Below are 27242 nucleotides of genomic sequence, written 5' to 3' on the forward strand. Positions count from 1 at the left end.
GTTAAGAGTTTAGAAAAAGTATCTGAAATATAGGTAAGCGCTTGTTAGCGACTGAAAAAAACTGTAATCAACTGCACAGAATGGCCCGGCAGGTATTTGAACCCGACTTTAAATACACCCTGCAGTAGATGGGCCATTGGTCTTGCCTCTCATGTACTTTTGAGTAGTTATTATGAGTTATCTTTTCCTCGTTCCCACTGTTTGGGTGGGTTTTTTTAATCACGCAGTAGAGCCTGAATTGTTTTAGTAACTTCTGTAACTATAAATAAAAGGCATGCGAAAGAACATTGCAGCCTCGGAGTGTGCTTCTGACTCTTACCCTAAAGGCATCATAAATACTTTTTGTGGAACTTAAAAAAAGGCTTGGCTCTTTGTCAGAGAAATGGCTCACCACCATGTGGTTTATACAATTAGATCAATGACTACAGTTGCAGTTGTCTAAATGTTGAGAATTGTTGACACACTTGTCAAGTATAATAACAGACTGTTTCCTTGTTAATCTGAGTATTTATAATAACGCACAATAAACACGCACAAGCACAAATTTACAGTTTATACTAATGCATTGTACTGTGAAATGTATAAACAACAGGATAATTCAATACAATTCAAAAAGATATGGACATAAAAGCCTCATGTGCTGCTCCTACTTTTGTTTTTGCTTTTGTCAAATTCAAGTTTCCATTGAATGTTATCTGGGGAAATGCCATGGTGAAGTATCTATTATTTCCTCTGATGAAACCTCCAGTCAGCTACGCCCAGTCTGAGTGGAGTTGTGGTGGAGTGCGCATGCGAAAGTGCCAATTTGCATTTGCCTCCGTCACCTGACCTGTGGCATGACCTGCAATTCATCCACGTTTGCCTTCGTAAGCTGCTCTATCAGTGCACATCAAAAACAGTCCGAGAGCAGATGGTAAACTTAAAAATCCCTTTCTCCCAATGTAAGTGGAACTGGAATTACGATATCCATCAGTTCTATGTCACTTCATGGAACGCAGAGCCATGGAAAGTGAAGCCGAGCCCAGCTGACTGTGGGTGAAGGCAGAGCACACCCTGACAAGATCATCAATTATTGCAAATAAATGTTCTATGTATTTATATTCCATTAATATGTATTCAATCTTCTCGTTATTTCTCTGAAGCAGAACAGTGATCTTGTAGGACTGTCAATTGGTGGTTCCAAAAAGCGAAATTCATGAAGACGAGCATGTCACTTACGAAACAACTGATTTCTCATGCATATTATACCTTCAATGATTCAAAGAATGTTGCCAATCTGGTGAGGCACAGATACCCGGGTCACACGTTCAGGTAACTCAGTATCAAAGTGAGTTCTCTGAAGATGTAGTTAATTATTATTATTTATTATTAATTATAACTCAAAAAGTGTCCGACTCATTCAGGGAGGCTGGTTTAGAGTTGATGTGAAGATTGAATGGAAAGGCAAGGCAAATTTAATTGTAGAGCACCATTCAGACAAAAGGGCAATCCACAGTGATTCACAAAGAAGTGCATTAAAGCAAACAATGAAGAAACTTAATCGCAAGCGATTACGAGTATCAAATAGTTTAAAACCTCTCGCACACTGTCATCCGATCCATTTGGTCGGCTTTGCACTTTTAGAATTTTAGTCGTCCCAAAGCGCCTACTAATAGTACGTCTCTTGTCAGAGAACCCCACAAGTCACTCTGTTTCGAGAACCTTCGCATCCAACAGACTCGCTCTGGAAGTGCTTCACCGTCTCACTTTTAAAAGAATTAATCCGGGATTAATCTCAAGGAGCAAATTTGAACTCAATCATCGTTGAAATGAGAGTTGAAGGGATTAAAAAACGGCATAAAAAGGATATACGATAAAGGTAGTTAAGTAAGTGAAGTGCATTCTTTATTTGAAAGCCTGTGCAAATAAAAACGTTTTAAGTCCTGATTTTAAAGATTTGAGTGTGTCATAGGGAAGTTTGTTCTACAGGTGAGGAGCGTAGAAACTGAAAGCCGCTTCATCTTAATTCTTCTGACTCTGGGAACACTTAGTAAACCTCTTCCTGGGGACCTCAGGGGTCCGGAGGTTTCATATTCTTCTAGTAAATCTGAGATGTACTTGGGGTTATGATGTCCAGAGTGATGGAGTCAAGATGACCTTTAACCTTTCTTCTTTGGGGCCAAAAAAACCTCAGTTCTGACATCATTGATTTCATTAGTGGAGACAAATGAAGGACCACGTTAGAGTCTGTAAAAAAGACCAGGGTGGAGGTCCACCTTCCAGCAGAGAAACAACCTGAAACATCCCGCCAGCAAAAGAGCTACAATGGAAACATTTAAATCAACGCATATTCATGGGATAAAAAGTCAAAGTCCAGACCTTCATCCAATTGAAATTCTCTCATGAGTTGAAAATTGCAGTTCACAGATTCTCTCCAGCCAATGTGACTGAATTTAAACAATTTAGCAAAACTTGATGATGCTGGTCGTGTTGGTCTAAAACATTAAATCCCGATAAATTACATTTACATTTCTGGTGAACCCAAACCCATTAAAAAGTTGTCTGACCCTTGAATCCTTCATCAAATGCGTCCAAACATATTCTATTTCGAGACTTTGTCGACTCCGACAAGGTCTTAAAAAACATCCTCTTATTCCACATTTGCATTATTTTTATTTTTGAGTTATATCCATCCATCCATTTATCTTCTATACTTCTTCAGACTCCTTCGGTAAAGGTGGAGCTGATCACAGCAGACTAGGAGAACCAGGTGAGTCCACTGTGAACAGGTTGCCAGCTCATTAACCTGGATTAACAAATATACAGATTAAAAACAGTCAGATTTATCAATCATTCATCCTTAAAACCACCAAATGTGGATGAAAATCTTTCTGAATTGTTTTGTCTGGCATCTGCTCCACTATCCCTCTTTCACATGATTAATGTGTATAATGTAATATCCTTTCAAACTAAACCGTTTGACTCAAAGTGGCAATGGCTTTTATACTTTTCTTTTACACAAATGTAAAACTACTTTCAAAAGTGGAGCTGGTGGAATGTGAAACACCGAGCTTGAATCATCGTCAATAAAAAAGTGTCCAACTGCTCAGGTATTTTAACAAAGGTTTCACCACTTTTAAGTAACGTCAACAGCGTTTTGTTCATTCCAGTGTGTCAAAAACCCTAAGGTGACGGTGACACGAAGCAAACGGCAACAGCACCCATGGGATGAACGCAACCCACCTAAGACAACTGAGCAAAACTGATTGGATCAAGATCGTGGACTCCGACACCGTACTGTCACTGGAAATTATCGTTCTTTTTTTTTTTTTCTTCAAATATATTTTCATTTTGGGTAAGTACTTCAGGATATGTATGTGCACCATATCGAATGTAGTTGTTTAAATTTTTCTTTGAGTTTTTCTTCATATTTAGGGACAATGCACATCATTAAGCGTCACTGTGAACGTTTGCATGACGCCAGAAGAATACTTGTTGTTGTATAGATCGATGTTACTCTGACCAATAAATTATTTTAACTGAAAAATGGAAGGAAAAAACTACAACATTTATTTAAAGTACACAGCAGTCAAGTGGCGCGACTACAAAATAACAGAAGAGATTTTTGTCATTTTTAGAATTTTTAGAAATAAAATAGGTTATGTTTTGCTTTGAACATTGTTTGTGCTGTTTGGTATTGCACAATGTCAGTAAGCTTGAGTAATAATGTGTTTGTGTGACCCTGATGAGCACAGTACTGCAAATAAGGAGAGACTAGTGAACAGTTTAGAGTATGGAGCGATCTGCCATCCAAGACCTTCTTTGCTTTATTCATTACCGTTCATTCATTAATGTTTCTTGAGACTTTGCTCTGTGTATGTTTGATATGTGGTTTCCAGCTCATTTTGTCGTCTATAATTACCCCCAGAAATTTAATTTCATGAACTCTCTCAATTTCTACCCCCTCAATTTTTAGTTTTACCCGTGCATTCATTTTACAATTGCCAAATAGCATTATTTTTGTCTTTCCTAAATTTAATGATAATTTGTTGCTGTCACCATTTTTTTAATTTGTTCATTTCTGTAGTTATTTCCTCCTGCAATTGTACTATGTTGTCCCCTGAGTGAAAAATATTAGTGTCATCAGCAAATAGTACAAAATGCAGTCGCTTAGAAACCTTATACATATCATTAATATATAAAATAAAAAGTTTGGGACCCAATACTGACCCCTGGGGGACGCCACGAACAATCTCCAGACATGATGAGGACTAGTCACCCAACTTTACAAACTGCTGTCTCCCACTTAAATACCGTTTGACCCAATCAAGCACTATTCCCCTGACACCATTTCTTTCCAGCTTATTGATCAATATGTCGTGGTTGATTGTGTCAAATGCTTTCTTCAGGTCTATGAACACCCCTGCAGCATATGTCTTGTGGTCTATAAGCATTGGTGATTAGTTCTATTGCTTCAGTTATTGCCAGTGTTGTTGATCTATTTGATCTAAATCTAAACTGATTCTCTGCAAGTATGTTGTGTTTTTCTAAGAATGAGTCCAGTCTGTTGTTGAAGAGTTTTTCCAGTATTTTTGAGAATTGTGGTAATAATGAGAGCGGTCTATTGTTAGTGAAATGTTGCTAGTTCCCAGTTTTATATAGAGGTATGGCCTTGGCTATTTTCATTTTATTTGGAAATGAGGCAGTTTGAAATGAAACATTTCTTTCAGTAGGTCATTTTTTTTATCATACTTTCAAATTTACACCAGATCACATAATTCGCTAAAATGTATAAGTGTCTACTGAGTATGACGACAAATTCCAATAAATGCAGATCAACCTTTTGATCGGAATTCTTCTTTCAAAAGAGAATTTGTGCTTTGAAAGCCGCTTCTTGTGTATAAATAATAAAATACAGATAATCTCATCCCACTATGGGTCACATTGCTTTCCTTTTTAGTGTAAATGTATTAACAGTCACGAGAAAGCGCCTTCAAGAATAGCAACTGACCATTATGAACTCGCATTTCAAATCATCTGAAAGTAAGAATTTTGATTTGTTTTACAGATCGAGAGGAATGGGTGTTGGACTAGTTATGTCGATTTTCCTGTTGCTGAGCGGTGAGTTGCCGTTTGCTGTACAACGCAGGTACAGGATCTAAACAAGTTATATGCAGCGTCGCACCAGTAGGTGGGCTCGTACACTACGTGTTGATCCTATGGTTTCTGTGCTACAATGACTACAGCTGCTGCCACAAGTTCCTCTGCAGCAACAACCACTGTTCTTACAACGGCTCCTGAAGACGCGACGACCCCAGAACCAACAACGGATGAAGAAGAAACCACAACGCCGGATTTCACGTCAACGGCAGCAACGACTTCTGATCCCACAACGACGACAGAGGAAATCACAACGGCTGATTTGTCAACTCCTGATCCTACAACTACAACAGAAGAGACCACAACACCTGAACCCACAACGACAGTATCAACTACACCCGATCCAACAACTAGAGAAGAAGAAACCACAACACTTGATCCTACAACAACAACAGCAGCAACATCTGCTCTTACAACAGACTCGACTCAAACAAGCGCATCATCTTCCACCACAGGAGCGACAACAAAACTTGCGTCAACTGTTACCACGGCAACACAGAGCACCTCGACAAATGCATTGATGACAACGACAGCTTCCTCAACCAGGACAGAGGATCCCATAGACACTGTATCGACAACACCGGGAATCACAGCAACCACCACAGCACTTGCCCATACAACAGTGACTCCAACGGCACAGACGACCCGAACGAACACTTTGGCAACATCAACAACACGCATGGCAACAATTACCTCCACTGCAACAACGGCTGACCCGGTAACCGTGGCCCTGATAACAAGGAATTTGACTTTCACATCAAATTCACAAACATTTACAGAGGGCTTGCTGAACTCGTCATCTGTCATCTTCAGAAGCAGAGCTTCAATGATCGATGACGAGGTGAGTTGCAACCGCACTACTGCAGATTTCTACAATGGGAATTGAAACAATCTCCTGCTATTCCGAGCAGACAGGAATATTACCTCAGAAAAGCCGGAATTCATGATTGAATTTCACGGTTGTATAAAAAGGCCTTTCGGTGCACAGCGGCAAAATTGAACTGAATGATAAGAAGTCTACAAGGGGAAACTTTAAAGTTCATGATAATATTGACAGAAAGAGCTGCAGGTATGAAAAACGAAAGGGAGAATGTTTGGGCAAGTTGATAAAAGCCAGTAACCGATTACGCTCAAATGAGCTCCCTTGCCAGCTATTGCCCTCGTGGTGAAGACTTTACAGTTCTTAAAGCAAACTGATTTATGAATGAGAAGAAAAAAAACAAAGCAATACATAACAGCTTAGATCAAACCAACAAAATTGGGAAAATTAAAAAACAAAACAAAACATTTTTTATGAAATATATTAAGAGTTAAGAGTATATTAAGAGTCGCCTGCATTAAATTAATTTAAACGCCAACAGTATTAACTGAGTCTATCCCGATCCTCTGCAGCCAGTCGATGTAAACTGAAGCTCATTACAATACAATTCTTGTGAGAAACTCAATAAGTTTTAAATGTTTGGGGATTTACTCGTGGAGCAAGTTTACTTTAGAATTGGCAAGAAGGCCCTTGATTCCAGTGGATTCAGGAGTTACAAGACTTTAGTCCATTAGTACAATGAACTTAAGTATGAGTCAAGCCAAACGTTCAGCCAGCATGTTGAGCATGTTGAGCATGTTGAGCATGTTGAGCATGAGGCGTACAGGATCTTTACGGTGAAGAGGGTGGTCTCTGGTGCACCTCCGAGGAAAAGCAACCAGGGGGCATCCTAACCAGGTTGCTAAACAAAACATTAAAAGTCCTGAGACTGCAGAGGTGTGGCAGCTGTACTTCAAGTATGTGCATTTTGACGGTGCTGGTATGTATACGCATTACCTCCTACAGCTGGCTGGATACTGCAAAGTGCCGGTCTCATTTTACTTCAGGAGCCTCAAACAATGCAAAGTTTATCGATCTTCTTTTCTTGCAGCTGACGCCCCGCTTCCGAGCGCGGTTCTCCACCTTCAACTCTGTGATTGTGATGTGCTTCAGGTAACCCTACCAACACTTACTTTGTTTCAGTTGAACTAAACTGTCTAAATGTGATTATATCATGCGACACTTTTTGTTTTTTTGCAGAAATGGATCAATCATCAACACTGTGTTTGCCACATTTGTGAAAACTGCTCCTACCAACACTGTAATAAGAGAGTTTATGACGAGCGTCGCTCCAAACATCTCTGGATTTGACATCGACCTCTTCTTCCTTTATATTGATGGCGAAGGTAAGTACGGACGTGTGTCATGTGACCAGTCACTATTCAAATTTGGGGAGTTGGGCGTGAGCTGCTGTGTCTTCTTTCATCTGTAGGAATAAATCGGACCACAGCAACGACCGCAGGTCCAAAATCTACTGAATTGACATCAACAGTCACCACAACCACCACTGCTGCAACAACAACGACAACACCAGTTTCCACGACGACGAGTTCAAGAGGAGAAACCCAGAGGATCAGTTCCATCGCTGCATCTTGTCTACTGCTGCTGTCGTTGTTCACATCAGGCCGACAGTGGAATCTGTGTTATTTGTGATGGAAATCAACAAAGAGCAGTTTTTAATAGAAATTGAATGTCACAAGATGAATATCACATTGTATTTAATATTTTAAAAAGTATCTCATGAAAAGAAAACCAATATGTAACCTTGCGTGCCAATTCCTGTCAAAACTCTCGCCGAATTTAGAATATAAAAAGTGCAAAACTTTCAGAGACATCCCGGTAATGAATCCCAACAGTCACGTCTAGAAGTCACAAGCACATGGAGTAAGTGGAAAAAGTTCCTCACAGCCAATGTTTAGATTAAACTTAAAATGCAATGCACTGAACTATTGTCATCCCAACAGTAGAATTGAGTGCACCAGTTGACTTTTTCTCTACTTCTTCTACTTTTGAATTGCTGCATGTTATAATAAAAATAATAAACAAATTATTATTTTTTTTATTTAATTCTGAGAAACAGTCTGAGGTGCAGTGCATTACAAAGTGGAATGTTTCTTGAATCGCATCACGACGGTTTTTAAGACACCAATATAATGTGTTACAGGCAGGGATTTAATAAACACAATACAGCTACAGACAGATTATTTCATAATGTGTTATGTGAGCTCTTCAACGTCTATAATCCATGGATTTAATGTACCTTTCATACACAAATAGTAGATGCTCTCTTGCACAACTGCTTGACCTTTCCAGCCAGGTTTGTGCAGGAGACAATGACAGCGTTGTCCTGTTCCTGTGGAAGGTGCAGAAAAAGGTTTATAAGATGGCAAATGTCACCTTAACTGAGTGCTAATGTAATAAATGAGTGATTGGTAAATCTGTTGAAGGGGTGTGGTGATGACATCCATGTTTCAGTGACGTCAACTATTGATTTAACTCACAAACAATTTGATTAAAAAAAAGAAAGAAATGACAACCCACAATAAATAAAAAAAATCTTTAGATTTAAATACATATCCAATGTGGGTTAGATTTATATTTACAGTACATCACGTATAAGGAAATAATCCGAGGTAATCTAAACCCTATGCTAAGAAACGTGAGAAACAAACACAAAACTATTTAAAATCAAGTCACAACTGCTGTGAATTTGATCTCAAAGCATTAAGACGTTAACATCATCTATGTAAGTGTATATACTAAAATCCTATTGCTATTGCATCTTGTTTACGTGATGTTGCGCAGTTCAAGTAATTAATGAATTAAATGTTTTATATCCCTTTGAGAGAGAAGTAAAACTGCCTCTTTCAAGACCTTTATTTGCTCTACATCAGGGGTCTGCAACCTGCGGCTCTGCAGCCTCATGTCGCTCTTGGTCTTAATCTCCAGGCTTCAAACAGTTTAATAAGGAAAAACAGCAAAAACATCCAGAATTGCAGGAAATAAAATTGCAAAAAATTCTACTACTACTACTACTACTAATGATGATAATGATAATGATAATGATAATGATAATAGAGAAATTGTCAGACTAAGATTGCTAAAATTGCGTGCACAGCTTCTTTAGGAGAAAAAGAAAAAAGTGCAAAAAAGAATAAATAAAAAGCAAAAGGAAAAGGAAAGGGACAGAAATGGGTGAAAGACAAATAAGAAAGTGCTCATACAGCAAAAACTGCTATAACCATTGGGAAACAGAACTAAAATTACAAAAACAGCCTAAAACAGTCAAGATGCAAAAAGTTACTAAAGTGAAAAAAATCCCCCCAAAAAACAAAAATCTAAAAAAAATAGTTAAAAAAAGCTAAAAATATATAAATGGTACCTGTGACCCTACATGAATGCCGACTCTGGTTTTGTAAGTTTTTGTTATTGTTTTTTTTGGGGGTTTTTTTATTCTGGCGAATTAACATATTTTGCAGCTCCAGAAAAATTTGTATTTGGTGGGAAATTGTGCCGACGGCCCCTTGGTCATAAATGTTGTACATGGAATAATGTGACTATTGACTGAATTTAAGAAAGTAGAGTGTGTATTAATCTGCCCTGTGATGGCATCGGAAATTAATCACATGATTCCATTTTTGTACCCATGTAACAACCCAATGAAAAAAGACTCCCTTCATAATTCACCAGCACTCCAACCGTTAATTATACTCCTCGTCACCTTATTTTCCCTTCTTCTCTGCGTCTCTGTGGGGGATTAGAAATTCTTTTGTCGAGAAGCAGTCAAACCAGTTTATGCGGAAGACGTTTGACAAAACCCTTCTTTACAAAAACCTTCCCAAAAGATGTGTGTTAAGTCAGGTCAAGAAGTTTACAAAAAGGGAGTTCATGGGTGTGTGTGTGTTTGTGTGTGTGTGTGTGTGTGTGTGTGTGTGTGTGTGTGTGTGTGTGTGTGTGTGTGTGTGTGTGTGTGTGTGTGTGTGTGTGTGTGTGTGTGTGTGTGTGTGTGTGTGTGAGTGTGTATTTTTATCATCACTAAATTTCCTTTAACTCACTTCCTGTTATAACTCCTGTCGCATTAAAAACAAATTATTTAGTTGGTTTGACAGATACACTTATGCTTGATTGTCCCAGGTAAACAACTCTAGTTCATTTGATAATATACTAATGATGGATGCACCGATGCAGGTACTTATCAGAAGTTGATAGACTAGTTTATGTTTACTATTAGTTTACGAATGTTACAAAGCCATCTCATTACCGGAACACAGTGCACCGTTACCGATACAAGCTTTGAAACCACGAGATTAATGAAAGACATGATTAAGTAACTACGTTAGTAAAAAGCGTTAAAAACTAACCCGCCACACAAATCCTAACTTTGCTAAAACTTCAAACTTCAGAAACGTCATGAAAACATAATAAAATCGAACTTTGGGAATACAGGCGCCGTTTACACTGCAATGTTTTGAAAATGTTGTCCAATTACACGGAAACAGCAGAAACGCTGAAAACGATGTCGTTAACCTGCCCGGCCACTAGTGGGAGCTGTTGGTTGTTTTTATAGTGAGACTCAATACACGCAAAGAACAAGACCCTATAAACACAAATAATGGTGAGTACAGAGGCATTCCTAAAGGCAGACGATGAAGTTGGATTGTCATTCCCGGTGGCTCTCGATAGGTCCTTGGATGACGACAAATCATCATCGGAATGATAGATTTTGAAAAAAGCTGGTAAAATACATACATACAAACCATAAATAAATAAATACACGCAGAAGCAAGCATAACCTTCGGCCCCAACTTTCGTTGGCAAAGGTAACTACCAAGTCCCATTAGAATATGGACTGGGAGTCATGACACTCCGGTAGCCGCCATAGTTGTTACAGTCCATCTTCATGGTGCCCATGAGCAATAGCAGCATTTTTTAAAAAAAAAGTTGCATTGTCAGTGGGGAGAAGGGCAATCCTGAGATGTTTGCAAAAGTTTCATCATGTGAGAAAAGACAAGATAAACTGACCTAATGTTAATTTCAAATCCTCTGCTCCAAGTGGTGCATCATGGGAGTGGTCGGTCAGTTTTAAAGCAGAGGGCCCATATGACAGGGCAAAGTAATCAGATTACAGTACTGAGGAAAATTAAGTGCAAACATTAAAGAATAATAGTAGAGAAGCAGATGAAGGAATCGAGACACGTTTCAGTAATGAGAATATTCCATATAGTTTGTTAAATAATCATGAATATTACAATTGAATTCTATAACAGGACATTCATTCTGAGATAAATAACTGTGTCACCCCTCTACACTTTTTGCCTTTCACTACTCTGCTTTAAAGCGGTCATGGAAAAACCGACTACGTAAAAGCTCTGTAAGTCTGAAAACTGGTTTCTCGATGGACGCCATCATCAGAATGCGGTTCGCCCAGTGTTTCAGAAATGAAAGGAAATAGCATTTTTCTCGCACACGTACGCTCATCCTCAAGAGTCTCCGAATGAGTTACTGTAACCTCGGGAAAAAAAATTTGGGTTAGAATGTGAGCTGCTACATTTTTGTTGCAGAAGGAATGGAAATCCAGCAAACAAAGAATAAGACGTTAAAAAGCTGTTTGCGGGTCATTTGTCATGATCCAGTGACTCCAAACATTCCGACTGCGTGTGGGCTGGTCTGTGAGGCGTGTCCAGCTTCTCTTTAACCCGAAACTTCTCGGGGGATTTTCACAAAGGGATAATTCTCCAAACTGGAAATCTACTCTAACTTGGAATATTGATTTGCAAATTTCAGTCTTTGCCTTATATACATTTCCAAAACAATCCAACTCAATCCACATGTTGGTTATGAACTCAAATAACTGGCGCAACAGGCAGGGTGCTGGTCAAATTTTTGTTTTTTAATGGGGATCATTCAACTTATACACTTTATACAGACTTCCACCTGTTTGGGATTTCAAAAGAAAATGAACCAAATAGTGAAATGGTCCACAGGTACAGAGGATGGCATTATCAATTCTAAATGCTGACTCCCATCCTCTACCAGGTGAATTTCAGCTTCTTCCCTCTGGACGGAGGTTTTGAGTCTCGAGGTGCAGGAACAAAGTGTTTTTAAAAACAGCTTTGTTCCTGAGATCAATAGTGATATTGCACTCTATCTTATTCTGTTCTATTTGTCGTGTGAATCGACACTGAAAACCCGGCAGAAGTTTCCCGTTTTCACTTGAAAACATTGTTGTGGAAACGGGAGATTCAGAACGTACAATACCAAACAACAGCAAAAATTACTCCCCAATATATTTTGTGTTGTCTACATTTTCTCAAACTTTAAATTCATAAAGCTGAAATGAATTCATAAAATGTGAACGCAGAGTCCTCGCATATTGATTTAAGAAACAAAACACATCAATTATTGTCTTTAAAGATACTCATATAGCTGGGAAGACACCTCGGTTAATGTCACACTTTCTTAAACATTTCTTATTAAATATATTAAGGGATCAGTAATTAAATTTATTATCAAAGCTGTGCTACGTCAAATGTTTTACTTGGAAACTGAACTTCAGGTTGATGAGTCCTTGTATAAAGGCCTGCAACAGATTAAAGACAGTTTTAATGTCGAAGCCTGATTTTGAATTTTACCATAATTCCATTCACACAATATTTGATTCTGGAAATGCTTGTTTAAAGATAATATATATTGGGATTGACAGCAAGTCAATCCTTTCTAATGTTAACCAAGGTTGATTAAAACAGAAACCCATCTCAATATCCCATTAGCATATTGTGTGTATGTGTTTCATTCCAAACTCAAGGACACTCCAAGGGGGTTGAACCTGCAACCATACGATGGAGAAACAACCAACTGTGCCGACTGCGTCATAGCCGCCCCATCAGAAAAACATTATCCACGATTGAATGCCGTGACATAACCGGACAAAAGTGTATGCAATTCCAATGTTCTTACTTCAACACCGCGACACAAAAATGTCCTGAACATTGAGGATAGGCACAAAGTACAAAACAAATAACAGCTATTCATAAAATGTAATTATTTCACGCGGCGTCATATTGACGTCAACATCTTTACTCGTACTAAATGACACAGAATCCAAGTGGAAAAAATTCCTTTTGTCGACACCAGTAGTAAAAAGCAGCAGTAAGCAATTACGTGCCAACAAAAGACGTGCGCAAGTCACGAGGAACTGTTCACTGCAATGGTATGACAAAATCTCAGACGAAAAAAGTACCACCTCCCAGTCCGGCGAACCGCCATTCATTCCACTCTCTCTCCTTCCACTACATAAAGACCCTAAAGCGACTGAGACATCAAGCCACAGCGCAGGTTACAACGGAGGGGACCAACGAGACCGAGGACCGAAAAGGACCAGAAGACACTGCTGAGACTAAGCACCACTGCATCGGATTATAATTGGAATTTCAACTTTTTCACCACTTTTCAGTGAGTATTCACACCAACTTCAGGCAAACTTGAAACGGTTAAGTCAGATTTATGCAAAGTTTAGTCAAAAGTCAGAAAAATGTGAGGTTTTTAACAACAACAACAAAAAAAAGATAATTAAAGAGAGTCAATATCAATATTAACTCAAGTTAAATAAATAAAGTGCACTTTAAAGAGAACTGTCTTACTACTAAAGGATTCAACAGGACTGAAGGTTACAGTCCAATTAAGCATCTCTTTAATTGAACACGCGGGTACTTCTTGAAAAACTATACAATTCTATTGGTAAATTTTAACTAGTCTTTGTGTTTATATGACAACTAGAAGACTTTGTTTTTTCCCCCACCCAGTTGGGGAGAATCAGGGCTGGGTCGTCCGAATTGCAGATTTTTGTCAGGCGCTTTTCGCTGGAGGGCCTTCAGCTGCTTCGGAATTCCTTTGCAAAAAAACCCTCCAATGAGTTTTCGTTAAAATCAAGTGTGGCCGCATACTTGGTTTCACATTCTTCCTTCAGCAGAAACTCATTTTGGGCCTTTTTCTTCTACAAAGCTTGTGGTGAGCGCTGCTTCTTTTTTTTTTGGTTTGTTTTCATATATATAGTCACAGGTTAAAGAAATCTTCAGCGGGTTTGTTGACTCTCGCTTCAGATATTAATTTATGAAAGCGTGACTGAGGCACTTGTTTCTATGTTTTCTGCTCCAAAGGCAGATTTTTATTAGTATTATTTTCTTGTCTGGGAACAAGAAATATATACATGTTGAGTTAATGGGCATTTTCAGTTGGTGATTGAATGGTTCAATTGATGGATATGAAGGTTTTCAACTATCACCTTTAATCTGGAGGAAATCTGGAGGAAAAAGAAGGAAATAAGAGGAAGTGGAGTTAGACAATTAGTAAACAAGGCATCCTCTCTCTTCCTGCAGCTTTCTGCAGGCATCTCTAGATGATCCAGATCTGCAAGTTTGTGATTTGTAGTCACAGGCCCCCACCAACTCACCCTCTGTTAAATATCCCTGTTTCTCCACTCTCCTTCCAAGTCGTACTCTTTCTCCTGATGAACAGACTTACCTTTCGAGGTTGGTTTTACATCACGAAGGTCAGAAAATGGTGATTGTCAGGAGATGGAGGATTTGCCAGGTTTTAATAGGCTGACTGAGCATGTATAGTCTGACGTCAAAGCTCATCATTTGTTTTGTTTTACAGACGCAATGGGGGCCAGAACTGGATTAACGATATCAATTCTCCTGCTGCTGAGTGGTGAGTTGAACTATGTCAAACCTATTGATTGTCTTGATTTAAATACAAAGGTTTTTGCATATATTAAACATATATGAAATGAGTCAAACCTGTTTCGATGTATTACATGATACATTTATCCTATTTTACTGATTATATATAAATCGTTGATAGTAAGCTGTTTCTTTTTTTTTTTACAAGTACAGAATAGCAGACAATTACTCGTAATAAAACTCAAGCAGTGTTTTAGGTGAGCGTGGCAGTTTTACAAATCATGACAATTGTAGAATCAGATGGTATTCAAGTTTGAATTAACCAGGTGTTAAAAAAAAAAACAGCTGATCTTCAGCTTGTTGTTAATGTTTGCTTTTCCTTTAAAAAGCTTGTTTTGGGCCTTTTTCTCAATTCCATATCCTCTTTGGAAGCTTTATTATATATCTGGCAGTTTTAAAAACCCAATAACCCAAGAGAACTATATAGAGGGAGGACAAGCTTGTTTTTAGAGTCGAAAATAACCCAATATTGGTCTAATATGAATGTGATTTATAGATAATTATCAATTTACGAAAAGCAGTTTAAAAAAACCCGAATTCCTTTACATTAAAGGGACTCCTATGTATTTTCTTTGTCAACTCTCACAGATTTTCTTACAGTTAGTTTATTTTTTATATCCAGCAACAATCGTAACTTGTCTCTCTGTTCCTCCTGCAGCAACAACACCAGTCGCTTCTGTAACAACGACCCCCGATCCTCTGACTACTGTGTTGACAACACCCGATCCAACAACCTCGCCGAACCCGACGACGTCCGCCGAGCCCACGACGACAGCCGAGCTCACGACGACAGCCGAGCTCACCACCACGGCCGACCCCGCAATCATCACAACTGTGGCGGCGACCACAAAGAAACCAAGTACCACAACCGCGGCCGCCACGGCGGCAACCGCCGCACCCACAACGGAGGCCAACGCCACTAAAGTTGTGACTTTCACGTCACGTCTCGACACGTTCACGGACGACTTGAAGGACTCGTCGACCCCGGCCTTCAAGAACCGAGCTTCTTTGATCAAGGACCAGGTGAGTCGAAAATAGCTCGGTGGAACTTGGTAGACCGTCACAATTCCTTTTTCCTTCTTGGAGAGTGTCAGGACAGAAAGTACAAATACACAGAGAATAGGAAAAGCCCTCATTGTTTGTAGTTTTATTATTCTACTTCCATGCAGGTTTAAAGAAATGCTGAGAAGCAATTTTACCAATCATCATAGCTCCAATCGTGTGTCTAAAATTGTATAATTTTCAACTAGAGCTACACTCGGTAGAGCGCAGACCTTCGCCAACGCCACATTAGTTTACGGAACCGAGCTAGCATAGCTCGCATGTTAGCCATCAGCTCATATAGATGCTAACTAGCCTGTCAGGTAGCTACATCACTGTGTGAAACACTGAGCAGAGAGCGTCTCCATGGCAACAGACTGATCTCCTTTGATCTCCTCCATGGAGTGCCTCTCCCATCTACTTTGTAAGGGACATTTTTAAGCATTTTCTTTTTTTGATTTATTTGGAGACAATTAGCCGTTAACATCCTCGAATCTAATCAATTGGTCCTTGGATGATGACAAATCATGCCTGAAGATTTCATGCAATTAGGGTTAATAGTTTTTGCAAAAGGTTGGTAAAAGGCATACATACATACACACACACACACACACACACACACACACACATACACACATACGTACGTACCAATAAATAAATACGCGCAGGCAAAAACACAACCTTCCGCCCCACCTTTCGTTGCTGAAACTTAACAGAAATGTAAAACTTGTATGAACTGACGATGTTTCCTCCTCCAGTTAGAGAGGAACTGAGTAAATTAAGCTTTTCTGGCTCATATTTGTGTTTTTGTCTGCTATCATGAGAAACAGGGTTTTTTCACCCTTTTAAGACAAAGTGTACATACAAACTAAGTGAAACTGATTGTTTCTACAGCTGGATCCAGTCTTTAAAAAGGATTTCAACTCTTCTTACGTCACCATGGACGTGGTATCATTCAGGTAAATTTCAAGACTGTTTTTTTATATATATATATATATATATATATATATATATATATAGTTTTACCTTTGTTTTCTAAATGTAATGTTTGGTTCTAATGTTTTGTTTGTTTGCAATGTAGCAATGGATCGATCATCAACACCATCAATGTTGTCTTCAAGAGCACGTCTGTTCCCACCGCCGCTGAAGTCAGGACTACTTTGGTAAATGCGGCTTCAGTCGTCAGCGGGTTTGACATCGACAGCAGCTCCATCGTCATCGACGGCTCGAGTAAGTTACAGCGTTCATTCGTGAGAGAAAAAAAAATAAATAAATGGAATCCAAGTGGTTTAAGCTCATACCTCACCTTTCATTCACAGCTTCATCTGGCGTGAGCCATAGGATCAACCTGGTTACTGCAGCCGCCGTGGTGCTGACGTCGTGGCTGCTGTCGAGTCATCCATAGCGTCCCTCGTGATTTCAACATTTAAAAATAAAACCTCATCCGGAACCATCAAAGATTCATGAAGTGTCGTAGAGCTGTCAGGCTACACACATTTCCGCGTGCGGACATCCAGGGCAATAGCCAATCAATTAGTTCGACGGTAAACGAGCGTGAGTGCCAACGTTTCCTCCCACCCACTTATTATATTTCACGTAAACGCCGGTAAAGGAGTCGTCAAACTGTTGAGCAGCTGAGATCCTCATCATGATAAATACATTACAAAGCTTTTGAAACGAGGGACGCACCGATACCACAACATTGCTGGTAGATGGCATCACGTGATATAGATTATCGATTTTTTATTTTTCAAAGAGGAGTTTGATGCAATACAGTGTTCTCAATACAATGGATTTATGCACTCTGTTGATATTAATCTTATTGTTGTTGTTTTAAAAGTTTGACTCCTTCAAACCCTCTTGGGATTCGGGATTGTGGCCCTGCGGGGCTGTTGTCTGTAGGTATTGGAGCTATCTCACAGTCATGAGTCACATTCACTCCTGAAATCAATGACATGCTGACCGAATTGTGAAGTGTGAAGAAAAAAAAAAGTGTTGATATATACATGTATGAAAATCCCTCAGACAAAGTGCAGGACCACAAATTTGATGTTACTTGGGAAAACTGTTGCCAAATACTATCATGTACATGTTTCGTTTATGTATCATATACATAAAACTAATAATGAACATTGTCAGTGTTTCTGAAACAATGTGAAATAAAGACGTTGCAAGTAAATATGTGATGCAGGAAGTTTGATTGTAAAATCCAACTTTCTTCATAATTTGTCTTGATGAGACTATGATTTGATTTTAGCCTGTGTGCAGGTGTCCCAGGACGATAATGGTGTTCTTATGATGCACAAATAGGTTTTTCATCAATCCAATCGCCCATTTGGGGGCGAAGGAATAGAATAGAATAGAATAGAATTGAATTGAATTGAATTGAATTGAAATACTTTATTGACTACAAAGTGTTTAATCCTCTGACTAAGAGGCTTATTTAGATTTATACTTGTGTTTTGATTAATTATTCAATCGCACAGCGGTGTTTTATCGTCCTGTATCCAGTGGATGGAATAGTCACATATTAACCACACCTGTCTGATCTGCTTTTTATAGATTCTGCAAAGATGTCCCCATTCAGGTTTTGTAATAAATGAATATCTTTTCAAACTGAATGGTTCCAGAAGATAAACATAGTCTATAAAGTAAATTTATATTTATTTGTATTTCAGCACGTCGCAAAACTGAATACATAGAAAATACCTTGGAGAAAAAAAAGAACGCTCGGTTTAGTTTGAGCTATTCACAGAATGTTGCTGACCGAGCGCAGAAATGACAGGGATGGTCTAATTTGGGGCCAAACCAGAAGTTTGTACCACAAAGCGGAATTTTCTCAGGACTTCTTTTACCATGGTGACGTACGCAGAACATCTCACCTGATCTAGGGTAGGATACGAGATCAGCAAGTACAAAAGCTCCGGCTCCTGACCAATAAGATCTCTTGGAAAATGGCCTTCCTATTCTTAGAAGATCCAAACTGGCACGTGGAACGTGAGCGGAGAGGAGCTTAGGGGAGAAAGAGTTTTCAAGAAGAGATGCAATCTTTTCACAATAAAATAAAGGCTCGTCATCGAGGCTTTGAAGGATGTTTTTGTTCTGAACAAGGGTTGATTTGAAATAATGAGGTCGATATCAATGGTCACACATGCCATGACTGCAGAAATGTGAATTTGAACACACAACTACTCATGTCGTTATGATGAAGTATTAATATGCCAACATGGTTGTTGACATTCAACAATTGTACATCACATCAACTCAACAACAATAATGACAAACAAACCTTTGCCACTGTGCTCACATTCCTCTAAAACCTTCTGTAAATGTTTGATTTTCAATTAAGGAAATGTACTGCACTGAGTATTCACATAACTGATAAGTAGTAATCAAATCACACTTTAAAGATTTTTTGAATTTTAACAGAGAACTGATTAACTTAAATTGATCACTAAGATCGTTCCATAATTCTACTCCAACAACTGAAACACTAAATTTAGTTTTGTGTTCATTTAGAGATAACTTATTCAGATCAAACCATTTTTTACGTGATTCAGCTCAATTTCTACTTTCAAAATAAACTAATTGACGCTACTATCATCTGCAAAAATGACAATTTTCAATGTTTTTGGTACACTCCATATATCATTCAAGTAAAGAATAAATAATCTGGGTCCTAAAACAGAACCTTGGGGGATGCCACAACATAAAGTTTTTTGAAGTGATACAAAAAGTAAAGCTTAAGGATTGTAAATGTCTGGCTTTGTCAATTCAATCCGTAAGTTTTCCAAAACTGATATTTCCCCCTCTACGTTTTCAAAAATAACACTGTTAATATTGCATAAGCAAAGCCTTTATGTTGAAAAGGGCGCGATCCTCTTGCGACTCATTCAGTCAAAGCACGAGTCAGAATAACAGCCAATCTAGAAATGAATCGTGAGCGACGACACAACGCGGGTGTGAACCGAGCAGCAGCCTATAGCAGAGCGGTGTATGTGGAACCTTTCTCTGTTGGTCAGGCGTTTCACCGGAAACAGTTTTTACACTGGACACGGTCAGCTCTGGATGTTTCTCCTCGTGCTTCTCTCCTCGGTCTAACCCTTCCTGGATTCCTCAGCCTCCAGCATTGTGAAAAGAAGTAAATCTTTTGAGCCCAGGCCTTTGAGGTGAATCACGTTTGTGACGAGAGCAAACACACACTCACGTTCGCACCTCGGGGCAATTTAGGCTCCGAACATGGAGAATTTTAGTTTCAGAAAAATTCCCTGTTTTCACGGAAACGTTCTGAAAATGATGTCCATTTGCACAACAAATGAGATTTGTAATAAAACATGAACAGTGGGAGTACACAGTCATTTGTATGGACAGACGACAAAGTTGAATTGTTATTACGGTGTTTCCTAATGAGAACATGCTTCACACTGAATGGACCCGGCCGGTATTTAAAACAACAAGTCTATTTTAGCATTGACTAAAGGCAGTTTACACCCAAAACTTTAGTTTGGTTGCGTGTGTAGGACAGCTTTCCGGCTGCTCAGGCCATTAGGCAACGGGTAGTGGCTCGTGTGTTTTTTCACAAAGAAGGAAAAAACCTAGACAGAAAGCTTGTCACAAGAGGAGAATGGCTTGAGAATGAACAAGGAACAAAAAATAAATAAATCCCATTGTACAGGTGCAGAGTCACATAGTCACATGCTTCAGGTTTCACGCAGAATGTTGTCAAACCAGCCTCGCGGAAATAAAAAAAGGGCCAGTTCCGAGGAGTGCTCACCATAGAGGGAACGATTTGTTGACTTAAGCTTGAAATTATTCCAAAAGCAGGTTATGCCTCGCTTGTGAACTGACAAGATCCTTTGTGTGGTTTTCTAAGGAAATGAAATTGGCAGAGTCCTCTTCACCTCAAGTGGCAAAACAAGAAAAGCCGGCTGAATGAAAATCTAGAAATTGGAATAAAGTTTAGAACTGTAAGACACCGCACAAAGGCACCAATTCAACACAATTTGTTTTTAACCTTTTGCATGTTTGTGTTTGGTTTCATTGTTGAGATGATTTAAATAGTTTTTTTATTTTGGTTTTGAAACGAAACGTTATCATGTTACAATTTATCAGTCCGCATGGAAGGAGTTTGACACTGCTGCTTTAAAACTTCTTTTTTTTTTCTTTTTTTATTGAAAAGTAAATTTGACAAATGGGAATAACAACAAAACCAAGAAAAACAAGCACAAACAAACAAAAATAACAGAGCAAAGGAAGCAAAAAACGAATAATCCCACGTATCCGAAGAGGAGCAGGAAGAAGCAAAGCTCATTTACTCCTACCCCTTTTCCACCTCACCCATCAGTCATTCATACCCCTGTAATATTTTTATTTACCAACAAACACTAAAGATTCATATTAACAAGACAAACAAAACCACATTGAACTCCAAATTTGCTCAGCTGGTGAAACAGGGTCTGGCTGAAGATTTTTATTAACCATCTCTTAACCATAAAGAGGCGCCTCGGAGTAACTATTTATTTAGGTTTTCAGGCTCCGAATATTTAAGCAGACAAACTAAAAAACTAAACTTTATGACCCCTGTGATGTAGATCAGTGGTGTCAAATTAATTCTGGTTCACGGGCCACGAGCAGCCCAAAAGCCTTCTGAGTGGCCCAAGCGTTTACTGCTGAAAATGACTAGAATCTCAACATAAATCCCATTTTAATGAAACCTTCTGATGTATAAAATGGTGAAATGTAAAAAAAAAAAAAAGAAAAAGAAATTTCTCAAGCTGTTGCAGTTTGTTTTGTTTGTGGTTTGTCCAGATTGTGGGCCAGTTTGGGCCCACAAGCCTTATGTTTGAAACCCCTGGTCTAAATGAAAAAGGGGCGATATGGTGCAAATGGTTATAATATTATAATCATTTGATATAGAATCATCTTTAATAGGGGAAGACGACTTTCTTTTACATTGATGCAATCTGATGCCCCATTTATACAGATTGTTAACGACACATCCTCACATCCCAAAGCTATTTCAAATGGATCAGGCCGAACCAATCAAACCTGTCAGTTTACATGACCCAATTTACATGAACCCCCCCCCCATATTTCCGCTCCTGTCACGAAGTTGATGGATCACGTGGTCCTTATTTAGTTCACAGACGCTCTATCTATATCGACTCTTGGTGTACGTGTCACCCGGGAGAACCACACAAATACAGACCCCCAGAAAAGCGGCGGTTTGTCACAGTTTATTCTTAAGATTTCCCCGACGGTCCGCAGGAACCGGAAGAGGAAAACACGGGGATTAGTGTGTTTACATCCCGGGCTCATCCTGCTTCCCCTGCAGCCGGCGTCCGCCCGCCGTCCAAAAACTCGCGCGTGCAAATCTTCCCGTTACCAAAGTTACACATCGTGGATATTCTCTCGCCGGCTTCACCACCTGCTTTTCCCCCCAAACGAGGAGTTGTTCCTGTGCGCCGGAGCCGCGTGATATCCGTCGCTGCGTCGGGCCACCCACCATCTGTGGAAGTGGGACAAGGGGAACAGATGGCGCATCGGAGCCGGGCTGCGGGGCTGCTCACTGTGGGAACACGATGAGTATCAATCTATAAATAATAATAACAACAACAAGAAGAATACACTGCCAGCGGCTGTTGCAGAGTTTTTTTGAGGGGGTTTTTGTTTTCCTGGCTGAGCCATGTCGGAGTGACCGTTGCAGAGGGAAGCAGGCAGCATCGCAGATCGACCGGGATTGATGCGCGACGGTGCGTCAACTTTAATCCCTTCTGACGCGTCTCTGTCTCGGTGAACAATGGTTGACAACCGCTACGCCACGGCTCTGGTCATCGCCTGCGTGCTCAGCATCCTGGCCACCGTGTATCTGTCGGTGGCCGTGGGCACGCAGCACTGGTACCAGTACAGCAGCCCCACCGTGCGCGGCGAGGCCAACGTGTCCGAGCTGCGCTCGCTGTACGAGGAGTTCATGGACGGGGAGTTCGACGAGAAGACCTACAGCGACACCTTGTTCCGCCTCAACGGCACCGTGGGCCTCTGGTGGCGGTGCGTGCTCGTGCCCGGGGGGGCCAACTGGTACAAGGAGCCAGGTGAGTTTTATGTAACGGACCCCGCCTAATTAAAAAAGAAAATGTAAAAATAGAATAAAACGCGCAGGGCGCGCGCACAGGGGGCGCACCTTCCAGGGGCGCGCCAGAAGAGTTTGGAGGGGGCAGGTTAACTTAAATGTTGCGTTATTCAACTTTTACTTTTTTTTTTTTATTCATTTACATTTCCTGTCACACTTCAAATAGTGAAACGACCAGATCCTGGATTCCTCACTAGTAGTAATAGTACAACAAAAATACTAATTTATTTTTGCTTCGTCAGCAGCACTAAGGTTACAAATACCACTGGTTTCTTCTCACAGCCTCTACAAAGACAAAAATATAAAATAGAATCTCCTTGCAGACAGTTGCTCAATCTCTATTTATCCTCCAGGCTCCTGATTGGCCAGAGCTCAGTGAGCAGCTCACAGGTGATCTCAATCTCCTTTTCAGTGGAGCTGAGGAAGACTTCACTGTTAAGGCCGCTGCACACCGTCCCAGACAAAAGATTACAATCGGGACAGAATCGTTGTACTGGATTTGTTCTTTTTTCTAAATCGATGGTCCAAGCTGCACTGCCACGTTCAAGGACGGTTGTTGTCTTATGACCAAAGATCAACCTGTGAGGAAATTCCAACAGCGTCAGAAATTAGGGGTGAAGGTGACTGCTGCTGCGACCTTCATCAACTAACTAACCAATAGAAAGGCCGTATGAAATGATGAATACTGCTTTTGTTTTCATTGAGCAATCTGCACACAGCAAACTTAAAGTCATGTCCACACGTACAGTGTTGCTCGCTGTGAACGTAAAAGATTGTTAAAAATCACAGTGTCTAGTGTCTTTATATATATTATATATGATACTTGCAAACCCTTCTTAACAAATGTCAACATTGACGTGACAGTGGGTGGAATGTGATGTAATGTAAACATTACTGTGGTTGTAAACCAGACTCGGTGGCCCTTTGTCTCCGCTTGAGCAGGAAATCCTGAATTAAATCAGCTGTTATTATTGACTGTATTTCATGCAAAATGGTAAAAATTTTCACATCATTGGCCATTATTACATTTTTGCTGAGTCTCGCATTTGGAAGAAGGGAAGGAAGAAGTGACGCAGAGCATCAGTCGCCCATAAAAATCATGTTTAAAAAAAAAAAAAGAATAATTTTTTATAATGAGATACATTTTTTAAGTCAACTAATGTCTCAACATTAGAGTTAACGTTTCATTTGGCCCTTTGGGGGACTATTAGTCAGTCGCCCACCCCTGGGTTAGATAAATCCCCCTGAGTTACATCGTTCTCTCCAACGTCTTCATTGCCGTTGGTAGAAGCATTTTAAATGATGGTATTGCCTGCTGGCACATTTACTTCATTTTTTCTGGTGATAAGTGTATTGCTGCACAATGTGTCGCAATTGTATTGGAATTAAAACATTTCCGTTGTAAAAGTGGGACTGAACTGTGATGAATCGCAAACATGCGCTGGAAAATTCAAAATGACAAGATTTAAAACAGGGAAACTGATTAATCGTAATGACAATTAAGTCACAATTAACTGTCCTTTTATTTCTTTATTTTATTACATTTTTTTCCTTTTTTGCATGTCCTTTTAGAGGTAAGAGACCCCGATCTTGTCTCGGATGTCCGGTTTTAGCTGCAAGGCCAGAATCTGTGGGTGTGTCGGCTCGAGTTTGCGGCTTTAACATCAGACTGATTTATACGCTTTAGATAAATGGTCAAAGACAGCATGCAGGGTAACAACTGCTCTAAATGAAAAGTCCTTTCTTTGCAGGAGTAAATGTCATGCTTAAAGTGCCGGTGCCTGTCCTGTTTCAGATGTGAAGCTGATGCTGGAGTGTCGGAGTTTCACTCTCCCTCAGCAGTTCACTCCAAAGTACAAAGAACCGGGGAACCACAACAGTGGCGAGGACATGCTGCGGACCTGTGAGTTCAGCCACAGCTGTCATGCTTGACCTGCTTTTATCGCCACGCTTACTACCGTTGTGCCCCTTTTCGTCATCGCACAGATTTGTGGAGGTGTCAGTTCCTGCTGCCGCTGGTGTCCCTGGGCCTGGTGGTGCTGGCGGGGCTGACCGGGTTCTGTGCCTGTCTCTGCCGGAGCCTCACTCCGACTCTGGGAATCGGAGTGCTTCACCTGTTGGCGGGTAAGACCGGCTCAGCTCCGTCACTTCATATCAACCGGTAGTGAATCAAGTCAAACTGGGCCATTCCGCATGTGAATCTGAACGGAACACTTGACCTCAATGTGTTGATGCTGAAGTGTGGGCGGAGCCACTGAAATCGACCCCCGACATGGGAATTGTTTTTTAAATGCTCTAAATTCATGGGGGAGAATGCAACTTGTTAATGTTTATAGCGTATTGTTCTCTGCGCATGCGTGTGCGGTTTCATCACGAGAAAACAACCAACACCACCTACTAGTGGCCCAACATCCTGACTACATCGTTTTCAGCATTTCCGATGTTTCCGTGTGAACGTGAAACTTTGCTGAGATGAAAACTGAAATCTGACATCCCAGAGTAGATCAGAATAGATTTTTAATTTCTCTTAATCCAACACTCATTAATGTTATGAACGTAATAACGTTTCAAGGCCTCTGCTTCAACCACAATCAAAACCTTGATGTTGTTAGTTTGACGCCAGCTTGCTGAATGTCTCCTGTCAGAATCGACTGCTGTGCGGTAACACACTGCAGGTTTTGTAGCTTCCTATGATTCCCTAAATACGTCTACTTAAACGTGCGTTTTTCCCGCCCCCGCGTGTCCCGCAGGTCTCTGCACGCTGGCCACGGTGTGCTGCTACCTGGCTGGGATGGACCTGCTCCACAGGGTGTCCATGCTTCCCGACAGGGTGGACGGCTCCCTGGGCTGGTCCCTCTACCTGGCCCTCATCTCCTCGCCGCTTCACATGATGGCCGCCGCGCTGCTGGTGTGGGCGGCGCGCAGCCACAGCCAGAACTACTACCGCATGACCGCCTACCGGGTGGCATAGACTGAGTCTCACACTCCACCCGCCCTCCACCCCCGGTTTGAAATCACTTCTGACGCCAAGTTGCATTTTCTACTGACCTCAGAGGTGCAAGATGTGGGTTAATCTGCACATTCTGCCCTCTGACGGATTAAAGTGCATATATAGTAGTGACCCTATCTGCTGCATTAAAAGATTTGATATTTTTTTTTTTTTTATCCCTCCAGAGATTGGTTTGAAAAGGTCAACCAGAGAGATGTGTATAATATGACATATGTTCAGTTCAGACCGGGACGAGACGCGTCCCAGTTCTATGTTGCATTTTGTTCTAAAGATCCGACAAGTGGCTGCATTCACAATCTAAACCGTCACTGCTGAAGGTGCTAATGAGATTAAGCTGCCGCATTAAAGTGATGTTTGCTTTACAATCTGGAGAATTGAATCTTTACTACTTGAGTGTGTTTTATGTCATGCCAGTGAAGATACAGACGACAGAACTGGGACACTTCTCACGGCTCTGGTGCCCCCTGCTGGTTGAAGTTTTTCAAATCAAGCTCGCGCTTCTTGTCCCTCCCCGGAGGTCACAGGTGACCTTTCCCCACTTTGTTCCCTTTAAAACAACAGTATTGCACATGTACGGGGGCGTGATTTCTGCAGCGAAAGACAAAAGCCCGAAGATGTTTATTCTGACTGCAGCGCCCAGTTTCTGAACGTACTTTGTTGTCTCAAGCTTTTGTTTTGATAATGTGTCATCAGGGCGGAGTCCCGCTCAACTATGGCAGGCACGACTTTTATAGCCCTGTTATTAAAACACTTTTTTTTTTTTTTTTTTTTAATCTTATTGATATTTATTTATTTATTTATTTATTTACCTGCCTCAAACAGGCATTCTGATCACAATGTGTGTGTTCACGATTTATTTACCCGGCTTATAGTTTCCTTTGGTTCTCCTTTGCATGTTTTTGACTTGATTCATGTGGAGCAAGTTGAATTGCCGTCGTCGTTAAGTTGCTCTCATTTTGAACCCCGTCTGTGAATCTGGTTTTGTTATTGGATTTTTATTTGCCCCTTGGTTCTGTTAACTCTTCTTTTTGTTATCATTGTGTGGGAAAAATGAATTAATGCAACAGGATTATGGCGTTATGAATGTACTCTAAAGGCCATATAATGATAAGCTACAGTATTCCTTTGCACTTAAATTAATTTTGAACATATCCTGAATATTGCTGTAGTTGTGAATTTCTATTTTTTGACAATGTGAATATATATTAAAAAAAAAAAAGAACACTATTTCCAGTCTTCATAAATATATAGAGAAACCCCCCTCCCCCGCACTCGCAAAGTTTGATGGCATTCATAAAGCTGTATTAAAAGATGCACAGGTTT

The 27242-nt window shown here is 40.2% G+C and overlaps 1 protein-coding gene across 1 annotated transcript; it reads left to right on the forward strand.

Moving 5' to 3' along the window:
* The first annotated feature begins 21942 nt into the window (after positions 1-21942).
* Positions 21943-26282, forward strand: LOC308123751 (claudin domain-containing protein 1-like). Its single transcript, XM_080486404.1, has 4 exons — positions 21943-22871; positions 24705-24812; positions 24896-25033; positions 25660-26282. Exons 1-4 carry the CDS (start codon positions 22580-22582, stop codon positions 25878-25880), a joined length of 759 nt encoding a protein of 252 aa, XP_080342530.1. The 5' UTR covers positions 21943-22579; the 3' UTR covers positions 25881-26282.
* Positions 26283-27242: the final 960 nt, after the last annotated feature.

This window comes from Lipophrys pholis (genome assembly GCF_963383615.2).
Source record: "Lipophrys pholis genome assembly, chromosome: 18".
Taxonomy (NCBI): Eukaryota; Metazoa; Chordata; class Actinopteri; order Blenniiformes; family Blenniidae; genus Lipophrys; species Lipophrys pholis.